At 43.5% G+C, this 14,246-nt stretch overlaps 1 protein-coding gene across 5 annotated transcripts in view; it reads left to right on the top strand.

The window, feature by feature from the left end:
- The window catches only part of FTO (FTO alpha-ketoglutarate dependent dioxygenase), a 387,711-nt gene that overhangs the window by 176,777 nt on the left and 196,688 nt on the right, over positions 1–14,246 (top strand). For all 5 annotated transcript variants that reach the window (XR_008293906.1, XM_027044481.2, XM_027044479.2 and 2 more), the window contains exons 6-7: positions 4,231–4,374; positions 12,345–12,464. Coding sequence is in view for 4 of the 5 variants with exons in the window: in XM_027044481.2 (XP_026900282.1) it covers positions 4,231–4,374; positions 12,345–12,464 (264 nt within the window). In the remaining variant the exon portion in view is untranslated. The remainder of the gene's footprint in view (positions 1–4,230; positions 4,375–12,344; positions 12,465–14,246) is intronic.

Here is a 14,246-nt window from a genome sequence, read left to right as displayed (position 1 = left end):
GCACTTCAGTTCAAGCCACAAGATATATTTTTTTACTAATTAGACACATCCGATGTGAACGATGTGACTATCTTGCTTTCTGAAGTGTAGATCAGGTCAGCAAACCGTGGCCGATGGGCCGTAAGATCTTGGGGCAACTGCTCAGCTCTGCCATTGTAACTCCAGAGAAGCCAGAAACTATATGGAATCAAAGGAGTGTGGCTGTGTTTCAATTAACATTTTATTTATAAACTCATCATTTAAGGTGATTTTTTATTTCCGTGGAAAGTCAGAACTGCTGATGATCAATGCTGGTAAAGTTACAGTGAAACATACATTCATATAGTTCTGGAAGTTTTTCTTTCTAATCGGCATACTTTTTGGTGAACTATGTGGGGATGTGTTCAACTACCATAAAAATACTCCTATTTTTGATCTCATAACACTATTTTTTTGGACTCAAACCTAGGAAACCATTCAAAAGAAGTATATATGTGTATGTATGTATGTATGTATGTATGTATGTGTATGCGTATTTGTATGTATGTGTATATATTTATATGTGTATATATGTTTATATCTATATACATACAAAGATGTTTAGAGTGATTAAGAGTAGTGAAAAGTTGGGCAGAACTTCGGTGCCTTTGTAGCACATGACTCCTTAATTAAATTATCAGCTCAATGAGCAATCATTGAAAATGGTAGTTTTGAATACTTACAAACAGAGAAAAACAGCATATACACTGTTGTGTACTGACTGGTCACAACTGTGTGGACAAAGACTCACGTGCAATGAAAATAATAAAAATAGGGAAAGATGACAGGATCATGTTTTTATCTTACTTATTGTTTTCAGTAATAAAAGAGGGAAAAGACTTTTTTTCTGACATGAAAGTTACATTGCTGTTTCCCTCGATAGAAGAGGGGAAAATCCATGCAGCATTATAGCCCTCACTTACTTTATAAATGTCTTCTTTCTTGTTTCACCTGTGCCAAACAAAATGATTTGCAATTTTCTGCCTATTCAAAATATGTAGGAAACAGACCATCTTAAGGAAGCGATGTTCTGAAATTCGTTTTAGTTAATCAGAGAAGAAATCTATTTAGTTTTTTGGTTACATGTGACTAGATTATGTCTGATGGCTCTTGACCTTTATCTGATTTTAATTTTCTTCCGGTTGGAACAGAAGAACTCCATTCTCCTGAACATCTTTTTTTTTTTTAAGTTTAAATTTTATATATCATTATATTTTGAATAGGTAGTTACTCAAATGGTTCAAAACCTAAAAAGGACCTAAGAATAAATAGTTTCAAGTCTCTCTCTTTCTCCTAAAGCCAACCAGCTCCTTCTCCCCAGAGGTACCCAGTGTTATCAGATTCTTAGTTTTCTTTCTGTGATGCCTAATGCATATACAAGCAAATATGTGTTGATATTTTTTATACAAATGGTAGCCTACTCTATATACTATTCTGCACTTTGGTTTTAGTAAGCCTTGGTGATAACTGCTTATCAATATATAAGTCTCGGAGTAGACGATTTTTTTCCGATAGGACACCACGAGAACAAACAACCAAAGAAAAAATAGATATATTGGACCTCATCAAAGTTAAAAACTTTGATACTCCAAAAGGTTCCATCAAGAAAGTGGAAAGAGAAACTGCAGAATGTGAGGAAGTAGTTTCACATGACTTGTCTCACAAGGTATTCGTGTCTAGAATATATGAATAACGCTTACAACCATTAATTAAAGAGATACATAATCCAATATTTTTAAATGACAAAGGATGTGAATAGACATGTCTGCAAAGCAGGTCTACAAACGGCCAGTAAACACATGAAAAGATGTTGAACATCATTAGTCATCAGGAAGATGCAAATGAAAACCCCAGTGAGATATCACTTCACACCCACTAGAATGGCGATGATAAAATCACAGTAACAAGTCCTGGGGAAGATGTGCAGACACGGGAACCCTCACGCGCTACCGGAGGGAATATAAAATGGTTCAGCCACTTTGGACAACACGGTGACGCTTCCTCAGAATTTTCAATACCATATGACCCAGCAATTCCATACCCAAGAGAAATGAAAACTTCTACATGAATGTTCTTGGCAGCTTGATTCATAATAGCTGCTAAAAAAAAAGTTGGCAGAATGGGGAGGAGAAGACACAGAGTTTGTACAGGGGTGCAGAGTGTGTTTTGGGGAGATGACCAAAATATTCTAAAATTAGTTGTGAAAACGGTCACCTAGGGGAGGCTGGGTGGCTCTGTCGGTTACATGTCCGACTTCGGCTCAGGTCACCATCTCACAGTTCCTGAGTTCGAGCCCCGCGTCGGGCTCCGTGCTGACAGCCCGGAGCCTGGAGCCTGCTTCGGATTCTGTGTCTCCCTCTCTCTCTGCCCCTCCCCTGCGCACTCTGTCTCTCTCTCTCTCTCTCTCTTTCTCAAAATAAGTCAACGTTAAAAAAAAAAATTAGAAACAAAACAAAATGGTTGCCTAACTGTGAATATACTAAAAACGATAAATTGTATGCTTTCAATGTGTGACTTCTATGACATGTGAATAATGTCTCAATAAAATTGTTCCCCCAACCTCTGCCAAAAAATAGGCCTCATTGTGGGCTCTTTACAACAGATAAAACTCTGTCCACCCAGGAAAAAAAAAAGTCCCCCATGTGGCTCCACCATAGTTTATTTAACGGGTCCCCTTTTGATGGGAAATGCAGGTTGTTTCCAGTCTTTTGTTGGGATAAATGCATTGTAACCTCTCATGTAGGTCACTTGATACTTGGGAAAGTAAAGGTGTGAATACAACATGTTTATAGACAGAATGTCTTTTAATAAGAGGTTGTAGGAGTGGCTCAGGGACAAAAGTGAGTGGTGACTCAGCGCCCCTTTTTGTTTTTTCTGGGTAGCAAATTGGAGCTGCTTGCCGATGTGCTCCCGGCACTTTGAGGTCTTCATATTAAAATACATATTAGTCAGGCTTCTGTTTTTGTCACCATAACTTTGTTTTTCCCAGGCTTATACGTGACACATTGCGTAAAATGGCGGTAGCCGCCCAACTGATTTTTATACCAGGGCACTAGAAGGTTCTAAGACATCTGTTTGAGTTATACGTATTCAAATAAAAACACTTCCGTGATACCTTTTCCTCACCGGGTCTAAAGGACATTTGTAGCCCTTTATCATTCTAGGAAATCACGTTGCCACCGTCCGCATCCTCTTTTTTTCTGACATACGTCATTCAGAGGAGGAGTTTGTCCATTTGACCTCTGCTTTTCTCCCACAGACACAGAGAGGGACGAACTAGCTATCTGCCCTTGCCCACACCAAGCTACCAAGTGAGGCCTTTGAACAAGCCTTGAGGGCATGAGCCACGTGTTCTCCATGATTAGAAGAACCTGTTCTACCAAGGACTTGCAGCCGTGAACTCTATGGTTTTTGCAGAAAAGGAACATGAGTCCTTTGCCCTGTGCTTATAACTTCACTTTTTTGTGTGTGCCGTTGCCGTTCCATTTTGTGGACTGCTGAACTGATCAGGCCGGTTACTTTTCTTTCCCATTGTGAGGTCCAGGGCACTTACAATGAAGTCAGTGTCTTTGACGTCTTGGTTAATTAGTGATTCGTCCAATAACTACTCACTAAGTTTCTTTTATATTTAGTACTTGGTTCTAGATGCTGCAATATGCGTAGAAAGAAATATATAATAAGGGGCTCCTGGGTGGCTGAGTCAGTTAAGCATTCGAACTTTAGCTCAGGTCATGATTTCGTGAGCTCGAGTGCTGACAGCTCAGAGCCTGGAGCCTGCTTCCAATTCTGTGTCTCCCTCTCTCCCTGCCCCTCCCCTGCTCGCGCTTTCTCTGTCTCTCTCTCAAAAATAAATAAACGTTAAAAAAATGAAAAAAGAAAAAGAAATATACAATAAAAGTGTGTGTGTGTGTGTGTGTGTGTGTGTGTGTGTACACACACATGGCTTTAGCCTCAGGGAGCCCACTGTTTTGAGATATAAGGCCCATATAATGAAAGAAAACCAGCCAGAAGAGTGGCCCAAGTGAGGCCAAGCTGGCAACACAGAGCCCAGTGAGCCGGCCACTATAGTATTTCTTAAGTTGAATAGGGGCTGAACTGTGGGGGCAATAGGTGAACATAATGGACAAGGGACAAATGTGGATACCCCTAGGACGAGTCAATGGTGAACTGGAATCTTGCTCCTCATCTTGATTGCTGGTTCTGTCTCTGCAGTGCTCCACCGGAACCTTGGATTATATCTTACAGCGCTGCCAGGTGGCTCTGCAGAATGTCCGTGACGGGGCAGACGGTGGTGATGCTTCTTTGAAATCCTTTGAGCCCGCGGTTCTGAAACAAGGAGAGGAAATCCACAATGAGGTGAGGACTTTCAGGAACCGGGAAGCTGCCTGCCAGCTAACAAGTTGATCTGCCGTAATTTCATATGGGTATAAGACCTGAAATTCCTCAGTGAGAGGTAAAGAATAGTTTATTACTTAACAACGATAGCAGCAGCCAGAGTATCGGCGGTTTCGTGCCAGTTGTGCAAGCCTCTCTTTCCACGGGGCAGCACAGAGCAGGCCCGGTAACATAATGCACCTGCAAGGGTTGGGTTATAGGAGAAGAACAAAGGGAACCCGAATCTCTTATAATAGGCAGTAAGCATGGCTGACATTTGTTCCAAACAAGACACCGTCTTTATCCTCCAAGTCTGTTAGCATCCCTGCCCGTTGTTCTGGAGATGAGCCGTCTCTTCCAAGGCTGTTCTCTATACCAGCCATTCTTGCTGAGATAGATAGAGGGAAGTCAGTATCTTGCTCACAAGGCGCACAGAAGCACAAGACCCATGAAGAATGGTCTTTCTGCAAGGACCAAAGGGAAGGGTGGGCGGACCCCAGGAGCAAGTGTCCGTACCTCGCTTTTTGTTTACAGAATGAGGTGTGGGTCTGCAGTCTGTGAGACCAGCAGCTCTGGATCCCACCAGCCAATGTTTCACCAATTGTGCTGCTCTCAGGAACACCCTCTCAGCTTTTTGCTTTATCTTTGGACCGTGCGTATTGTTGTCTACTTAATACTTTTAAAAACTCGGCTCATTTTTATGTAAATAAATTTTCTTTGCAAAGGAAGCTTTGTATTACCACTTTAAGAAGCGAGCCAGTATCACTAGCCAAAAGAAAAAGGAACCAGAGAGACCTCGCCAGTGTAAACAGAGCAGTGTTACTACCTTCCAGCAGATTCTCTCGCCGGGAGAAGGCTCTGAGCCTGAAGTCTCCATTATTCATGGGAAGCAGGGAGAGCAGCCTACAACTCCTGTGTTTTCTAACAGTCATTGAATTCGACGTTGAAAATGGATGAATTTTGTGGCGGGCAAATTAGATCTCAAAACAAAAAAAAAACTTTAAAAGGAAAAAAGAGGGTCCCGAGTCATGGAGAATTGTTGAAGGTTATCACCAACCCGAGACTCTCTCTTTGTTCGGATTGGAAGGATCGGCGGAGAATTTGGAACACAAAAATGTTCTCTTTCGTCCTTCCAGCAAGTAATTACTACTGATTGCGTGCCTGGCACTCTTCTGTGTGCTTTAGGATGTAAAGTTTACGGTAGTTTACGAGAGTAAACTAGGCATCCTAGGCCAGGGAGAGGACAGATAATAAACTTAATACACCTGCTCATCATATAGTAGGTTCTTGAGATAACTAGAAAACATCCCCACTGAGAAGATGTGCTGTGAGCAGGGACTTGAAAGAGATGAGGAGGAAGCCACGTAGATATCTGGGGAACAGTATTTCGGGTGGAGGGACAAACTGCCACAAAGACTGTGAGGTAGGAAAATGCCTGGTGTTTCCAGACTAGGTAAGGGACAGTCTAGTTCAAATGGCAGGAGCAAGGCTGTGAGTTCGAGGACATGAGGTCACAGAGGTGGTTCTAGGGGCCTGGGGAATAGCAGATTGTATCAGTCCTTGGAGCTCCCCGTGAGGACAACCACTTGTCTGTTTACTCAGAGGGAAGTAGGGAGCCACGGAGGGCTTTGGAGCAGAGGAGAAACCATGTCTGCTCCCACGAGGTCATACGGTGTCTTTAAAGAGATATTTAGGATCTTGCGAACTGCCCCATACCTTGTGAAACATTGCCACAATCTCTGGGACAAAAGGCAAAGAAATTCTTCCTTTCAAGGAAAGAATAACCACTTCTAATGCTAATAACTGCACTCAGGACTGACTTTCTTCCCTTCCCTGTACCTGATAAGTGCCCCATTTTCTCTCCTATCTGTCCTTAAGTAGAGACACTGCTGATAGCTAGAACCTCAAGAAAGATAAGCGTTTTATGGGCCCGGTGACCTCACTGAATTAGACTTGGGAGCAAAGTTATGTCTTCCTCCATATTTGCAGTAAAGAAATTCTGGTCTGTAGTAAAGAAATTCTGATTTTTTCCTTCTCTGCAAACCTTGCAATGTCAGGATTCAGGCCAGCCGAATGGGTGCTCTTTTCAACACTCAACATGAGTTATTCCCTGCGCCCCCCGCCCCCCCTCCATCTTGGTCTTCTGTGACTGGCCGAGATGCTTTGTTATCATCAACGGGTGGGGGAAATATGTAAAATCACACTGTTTATCTAACAGCAGAATATTGTCCTCTGAGCCCAGTAGCTTCAGCAAGTGACTGGCTGCTTTTGACACTGTATACTTTAGCTAAGTGGGATGGACGTGTATCAGAAGCCTTAGCCCCTTGAAGCTAGTCTAGAAATCCAAGGCAGAGAGAGATCATGAATCTAAATATAGTGTGTGCTCACCTTGCCCAGCCCCCCAGTCTTTGATTCTTCAAGGCCACCTCCTTCATATGAATTCCATATGCCAAAGCACGTTATCATATACTGGTTTTTGGCCCTACGCGCTGGCCTGGGATCGAGCACTGACATGATCACTTTCTACCGTGTCCTGTTGTGAAACAATAGCATACGTGGTCCATGAACGTTCCCCCCAGGTTCTTTATTGTTTGAGTTCCTCTATCTTAAAGGCCATGTGCCTTTGCTGCACCAATTATAGGATGAAGCCCTGGGTTTTATGTGTTGCAGGCCTTCAGGCTCTGTGGGTGTGGATGTGGCTTGTTTCCTTTAGATGGTTTCTAACTAAGCAATTTGGGAACTGTGGGGAATAGACCTGAGTACCTTTAGAAGTTATTTTTTTTCCTAACTAAAGATGCTTAGCAAAGGTTTTTGTTCACTGATAAGCAGAATCCTCCTGCATGTTATTATGCTGTTTCCCTTCTTAAAACTGGTTTGGTCTGGGGCACCTGGGTGGCTCAGTTGGTTAAGCGTCCGATTTCAGCTCAGGTCATGATCTCACGGTCCGTGAGTTCAAGCCCCGCGTCGGGCTCTGTGCCGACAGCTCGGAGCCTGGAGCCTGCTTCGCATTCTGTGTCTCCCTCTCTCTCTTTGCGCATGTTCTGTCTCTCTGTCTCTCTCTCAAAAATAAATAAACATTAAAAAAAAATGGTTTGGTCTGGTCAGACCTGCATCTTCCTCGGAGTTCCTGGGAAAGAGCCTTCGTGGGGTAGCTCTTAGTAGATTGGACATTAGCATCTCTCCCTCATCTAACATCTTGCTCAGTGAAATAACTTATTTCAGGTGTTGTGGTGAGACATTACCCCAGCGGGCATGTTCACGCATCCCCTGAGGGACCTGCCTGAGCTGAGCTGGGACCAAATCAAGAGCCCCCCACTGACTTGGCAGAGAAAAGTAGATGACAGTTGCCTACCGGTGGAAGTGATGGAGGCCTTTACAATGAATGGTGAGGTAGCGTCTCATAAGTCACGATTTTGAACTTTGCTGTTGAATGCCTGAGGTTTCAGACTTTTCCTAGACATTTTTAGGGGAAAAGTTTTTCTTGACTGATCTTCTCTGAGACCGTTCCAGGTACAGATTAGTTAAGAGGGTGATGAAGGACAGTTGTCCCAGCAGTCCCTGTTGTGAAACGGACACTATTGTGAGCATGTTTTCATTTTTCACTGATGATTGAGAAGGCCCTTCAGGAACCTGCAAGGCCTCTAGGTTGTCAGTAGGCCTTGGCTAATTGCTCATCTTTGTATTGTAGCTGCTCAAAAGATTGAATAATTGTGAATTTCCTTGAAGGGCCTGTCCAGAAGGTGGGAGTTTGGTGTCTAAGCATCGTGAGCTCTGAGAGAACCTCAAAAGAGTTGCTATGTGTTGTCTCCTTGACGCTCCCATCTCTGGGGATCTGCATCACCCGTGGAGTGTTCGTGGCCCCAAGGCAGCCATTACCCTCCTCAGGGTTTGTCTCTAGGTTCTGCTCTGATACTTCTGAGCTTCCCTGTGCCGGTGCGGGGAGGGGGGGGAGGGAGGGAACCCTGGGTGCACCCTGGAGAAGGGATGAAGACCCTACTCCTTTCATGCTTAGAACTTTATTGGTCGGTCACTACGGTTGACCTTTGATTGTTTTTTCAACCCCGGAAGCGATAAGGCTTCCATTCTGTTCCGAGTCCTGACGCTTCAGCTTTCGTGGGGTATCCACCCTGCAGCTTTCTTTTCTTAACCCCGCAGTTGAGGGAGAAAAAAATAAAAATAACTTTTTCTTGTTTGTTTGTTTGTTTTTGTAACTCAAACTCTGAATCAAATGGCTGGAAGTATTGTATGCTTCCTTAATTAATTTTAAGGAAGCAGCCAACAACGTCTGTTGGCAGTGGGGGAAATGGCGAGGGTGACATTTCTTTAAAATCCTGTAATGTTTTTTTTTTTTGCCCACAACATTGAAATGAAAAAGTCAGGTTATGGAGCCGAATAAAATACATGGCAGTGGATTTGATGCCCAGAAAGATTGTATCTCGTGGGAAGTACTTCAACTCATGAATAAAACTCTGCCGGGAGTAAGTGCTCAGCGTTGAACTTTACTGACTGGCCTCTCTGGAAGGGGGGTGGCCATGAATTGACATGGATGTTAAAACTTTTCTTGCTAAGAAAATTTTATCACGTTGTGAGATCCTTGGGGACAATAAGTTGTAGGCCTTGTGTAGTTTGCTTTCTTAGCATGTGGCAAGTGCCTGGCATATAGTAGCCCATTCATTTTTAACTCACTGGTCCTCACTCTAAATCTATGTGGTTATTATGTGATTGTCTTTATTTTACAGGTGACATAGCCATTTGGTACTGGAGCCCAAGTTTGAACTGGCTCCAGGGCCCTTATGCTTTTTTTTTAAAATTTTTAAAAAGTTTATTTATGTAATATTTTTTGAGAGAGAGAGAGAGAGAGAGAGAGAGAGAGAGAGTGAGCAGAGTAGAGGCAGAGAGAGAGGGAAAGAGAGAGAATCCCAAGCAGGCCCCATGCTGTCAGCGCAGAGCCCGACGCAGGGCTCAAACAAACCATGAGATCATGACCTGAGCTCGAATCAAGAGTTGGACACTTAACCAACTGAGCCACCCAGGCGCCCCGGTTCCTTATTCTTAATCATGGTACCGTCTGCTTCAACTGATAGCTGGGCATCTAAGGAGGAAGCTGAAGTCCTGATTTATTAAAATGGATGGGGTCCTCCTTTGCATTCTCGTCTCATAGCAGAGTCTCCAGGTATGCCCCTCCCCTTCCTTCTGCGGCTTTAATTTACTGAAATCTAGACCCTAGTGTACCCCAGTAGGTTGAATAAACTAATTACATATGCTGATCTGCTTTATTTTTATTTCTTGGGATACCACGATTGCCAGGGCTTATAAGTTTTGTCTTCATCAATGAAAATAACCAGCCCCCAGATAAGAAAACCTTTTCAAATCTTTGCAGTTTGCCCTGACATAGGGCGTGATGCTTTGCTAATAGGCTGTTCCCATAATGGGAACCAATTTCACACAAAATCTATTAAATAGAACTCTTCTTGTAGTGAGTAATGTGAAACCTGCATCTTCAGAGAAGTTGAACTACCCTGTGTTCGCTCTCCTCTCAAAGCAGTGTGGTTTACTGCTGTTACCAACTGTCTCTAAATACCACAGATAAGTTTCGGCAGCTATTGTCTTAATATTGTCCACATTCCTTTTTTTTTTTTCTGTTTAAACAGCTTTAACTGAAATCAGTTCTACATATCAAACAAACATTTAGTTAATGTAAACTGAAACCCTTTCATATGACTGGGTGTTCTCAGGTTAGTTATTTGAGCCATTTTCACCATTGGTAAATCTTCACAAGTTGCTTTTGTTTGCCTCGTGAAAGTTCAATATGGATAAATACAGAAATTCTTTGTGGTAACAGGTAAAGGTTGTACTAGTTGGACTGTCTAGGGAACACGATTACCGTAGCAAAAGTCAGACAACCCAACATTAACCTCTAAGCTGTGAAAGCTCAACATTTCTTTAGAGGGCAGAGGTCAGAAGAGTTGTGGGGATGAATAGAGTTGTACGTTGACAGTAAAATTTGATTAAAAAAAAATTTTGTTAACGTTTGTTTATTTTTGAGACAGAGAGAGACAGAGCATGAACGGGGGAGGGGCCGAGAGAGAGGGAGACACAGAATCCGAAACAGGCTCCAGGCTCGGAGCTGTCGGCACAGAGCCCGACGCAGGGCTGGAACTCACAGACTGCGAGATCATGACCTGAGCCGAAGTCGGACGCCCAACCGACTGAGCCACCCAGGTGCCCCTGTAAAATTTGATTTTTCAAGGTGAAGATGAGTTTTAGAAGATTTGGAAAGTGGATAAAAAACAATTTCTTACCCTTCCAAAGCTTTACTCAGCCTCTGCTCTGCATACATTGGGATTATTTCATTTGCAAGGGACAAAAAAAACCTCAACCTGAATTGGCTTAAGTATAAAAGGCTTCTGGGACTCCTGGGTGGCTCAGTTGGTTAGGTATCCGACTTCAGCTTAGGTCACGATCTCGCGGTTTGTGAGTTCGAGCCCTGCGTTGCGCTCTGTGCTGACAGCTGAGAGCCTGGAATCTGCTTCCGATTCTGTGTCTCCCCTTCTCTCTGCCCCTCCCCTGCTTGCACTCTCTCTCTCTCTCTCTCTCTCTCTCTCTCCGTCTGTCTCTTTCTCTCTCAAAAATAATAAATAAGCCTTAAAGAAAATGTAAATAGGTTTACAAAATAAATAAATAAATAAATAAATAAATAAATAAAAGACTTCAGAAATAGCTTGATCAAGAGCCAGGTGGTATCACCAGCACCTGGTTTTTATCTTTTTATCTTGCAGTTGCTTCCTACTGGGTTGTCTCCATTTTTCCCATTTGGTGGTGACATGGATATAGAATGCTTTTCCTGAATCTTCTCATGGGATCTAGGCTTAACTGTGATTGAACATACCGCGATTGTCTCCATACCCAGTTCTGTGACTAGAGAAATATGGGGGGGCTGATTGGCTGATACTTGGGCCACACACTGCATCCCTGGTGTTGGGGCTGGAGATCTACCCAGACCACGTGGACTGAGACTGGGGAAGGGGGTCGGTTACCAAGTAAATAGTGAGGTTTTGCTAGAATAGAAGGAGGAATGCTAAGGAGGCAAATAATAGCCATAATAATAAAGATATAGGTTCATAGGAAGGAAAAGCAATTGTTAATGCCTTCACTGTTCTTTCTACCTATTGACATGTGCCCTGACTTGAAAAGTAACAATTTGGCTGTAGGTTTAATGGATGCCCCATAATTAACTTTGCATTGTTCAGTTATAAGGGCTAGGACTCTCACCAGCTCCTCCTGGCCCATGGTAAATTCTGTATTTATTTTAAATCTAAGAAATCTTGAAATTGGCTGTCTCTTAGTATATGTCTGTTTTGCTCAAAATATCAGTCTTTAATAAAGATGTTTAATAAAGACATGTTTTGATTCTATCTTCCCTGTCCCACATTGCGCAGGCTGCTATATACTTCAGGATCTCAGTATTTGTGTTTTGTCTTGCCTTTTTGTAAAATTAATTAATTAATTAATTAATTTATTTATTTATTTATTTATTTCGAGAGGTAGAGGGTGCAAGTGAACCAGGGGCAGAGAGAGAGAGAGAGAGAGAGAGAGACAGACAGAGAGAATCCCACAGGGGCGGGGAGGGGTGGGAGAGAGAGAAATGGGGCTCACCCGGGGCTCGAGCTCACCCCGGTGTGGGACCCAAACTCACGAACCATGAGATCATGACCTGAGCTGAAGTCCGACGCTTAACTGACTGAGCCACCCAGGAGCCCCTTACGATCGCTTTTCTCTTGGCTTTGCAGAAATGCTCTGGAGACTCCCCAAGTTCTACTGGAAACCAGTTAGGCTGAGCTTTTCTCACCCTGTGGCAATTAAGTTACTGGAGGAGAATCGGGTGACAGTGTTGGCCTTGATTGCACCTCATGAAGGCATTGTAACAACTGCCTTCTCTTTATGGCCCACAGGTTGAGTTCGAGTGGCTGAGACAGTTTTGGTTTCAAGGCAACCGATACAGAAAATGCAGTGATTGGTGGTGTCAGCCCATGGCCCAACTGGAGGAACTGTGGAAGAAGATGGAAGGTGTGGTAAGTACCTGAGGTCCGGGGCCACATTTTCTGGGACGCCGGGCTGTGTGACCCCTCTGCTGCCTCATTTGCATAGGCAAATACATAATTCATTATTCCAAATTATTGGGTTAGGTAACTGTTCGCCAGGAACAGCCAGGATTTTGCCAGAACAAGCTCACTTGAGTTCAGTGGGCGTTTTCTTGAGTATTTCCCACATATAAGGCACCATGCTGGACGCATGGTAGGAAGTGACGAGGAGGGAACCACGATGGAACGGTAAGATTTAAAATGCCCTTGCATTTTTAGATGCACCGGGCACTGTTCTAAGGGCTTTCCCTGTATTAACTTCTAAAGTTCGTACAGCAGCCCTACGAGGTGTAGAAACCCTTATGAGCCTTAATTTATAGATGTGAAAACTGAGACATTGAGAAATTAGGTGCCTCGCCCAAGGTCACAGAGTAAGCAGCAGAGCAAGATGGAGACCCTGGCAGTCTGGCTCTGTAGCTTAACTGCTGCATTCAGTTTAACAAGGAGAGAGACATGAATATAGCCAGGTGTTACATTAGCTAAAATGAAAGCCTGTGATAGAGATTAAAAAAAAAAAAAAAAATCACAGGCCAGAGGAGGGAGTATTAAATTCAGGCCACTGGACCAGGACTGTTGTGAAACAGCAGATGTTGCCTTTGGGGACTTTGGATGGGGAGGCGTAGGGTCAGATAGGGCATTGGGAGAGGAGCATTAGGCTCCAGGAACTGTACAAACGACACTGGAAATGGGGCAGTCCAGCGCGGCCAGGGCAAGGGATCGGGGGGTGGAGTCAGAAGCATAGCTGGAAGGCAAAATTGAGGCCACTTGCCAGTTTTGAATTAAGTCTCAATTTAAAGAATAGCAGTAATGGCAGACCCTTATTTGATACTTATTAAGGACCAGGCACTATTCTGAATGTTTTATGTATAACTTATGTAACTTTTACGGCAACCCCATAAAGTAGGTATGATGGTTCTCCATTTCATAAACCAGGAGACTGAGCCACAAAAGGTTTCCATAACTTCCTCAAGATCACACGGCTCATAAGCGGGGGAACGGGGATTTGAACCCAGGAAGGCTGGCTCTAGGGTCACGCCCTTCACTGCCTCGCTGCTCTGCCTCCAGACCGTTGAACTTGAAATGTAGTGGAAAAGTGGTAAAAGCCTGCTGCACCCTGGAGGTGGTGCCCGCACAGACTCAGACTTGTTCTGGAAACAAGGATCCGATCTGCGCGAGTGGGGAGCTGTGGCCAACCTCTGTTACAAAACCGAGGTTTTATAATGAAAATACCAAGTCACCACCCTGGAGGGGTCTTAGTTTGAAAGTCCAGGTCGGAATCTGGACCCTAGCTTTCCAGACATCTCTTCAGATGTTTAAATCATGCCTTTCGATGGATCTGTGTCTGAGGAAGGAATGTTAATAATCCTTCTTTTATTGTACTAAGGGTATCACAAAAATGGATTCCGCCAAAGACCTGAACCTCAGTATAAAACCGAGCATTGTAAAACTGAGTTGGAAGTAATGAAAAGTCCATGCTTAAATCTCCTTAGTTCTATTCCTAAAATTAGCCTGTGTGGAGCATGCTACATTTTTATGGAATGTATGTATAAAGGCAACTTCATTTACAGGGCATATTTTTTTTACGATGTTCTTCTCGGCTTGTCCATTTACATATGAGTTGGAAGAACCTCTTTATTTACCAGACTTTGAGTCTAAGACATCAGGTGGACTTTGGGATTGTAACTTGACGACTCCACGTATTAGAATTGGCAA

The sequence above is a fragment of the Acinonyx jubatus genome, chromosome E2 (genome assembly GCF_027475565.1).
Source record: "Acinonyx jubatus isolate Ajub_Pintada_27869175 chromosome E2, VMU_Ajub_asm_v1.0, whole genome shotgun sequence".
Lineage (NCBI taxonomy): Eukaryota > Metazoa > Chordata > Mammalia > Carnivora > Felidae > Acinonyx > Acinonyx jubatus.
The sequence above is the reverse complement of the archived record's forward strand: the minus strand, read 5'-3'. Positions and strand labels throughout refer to the sequence as shown.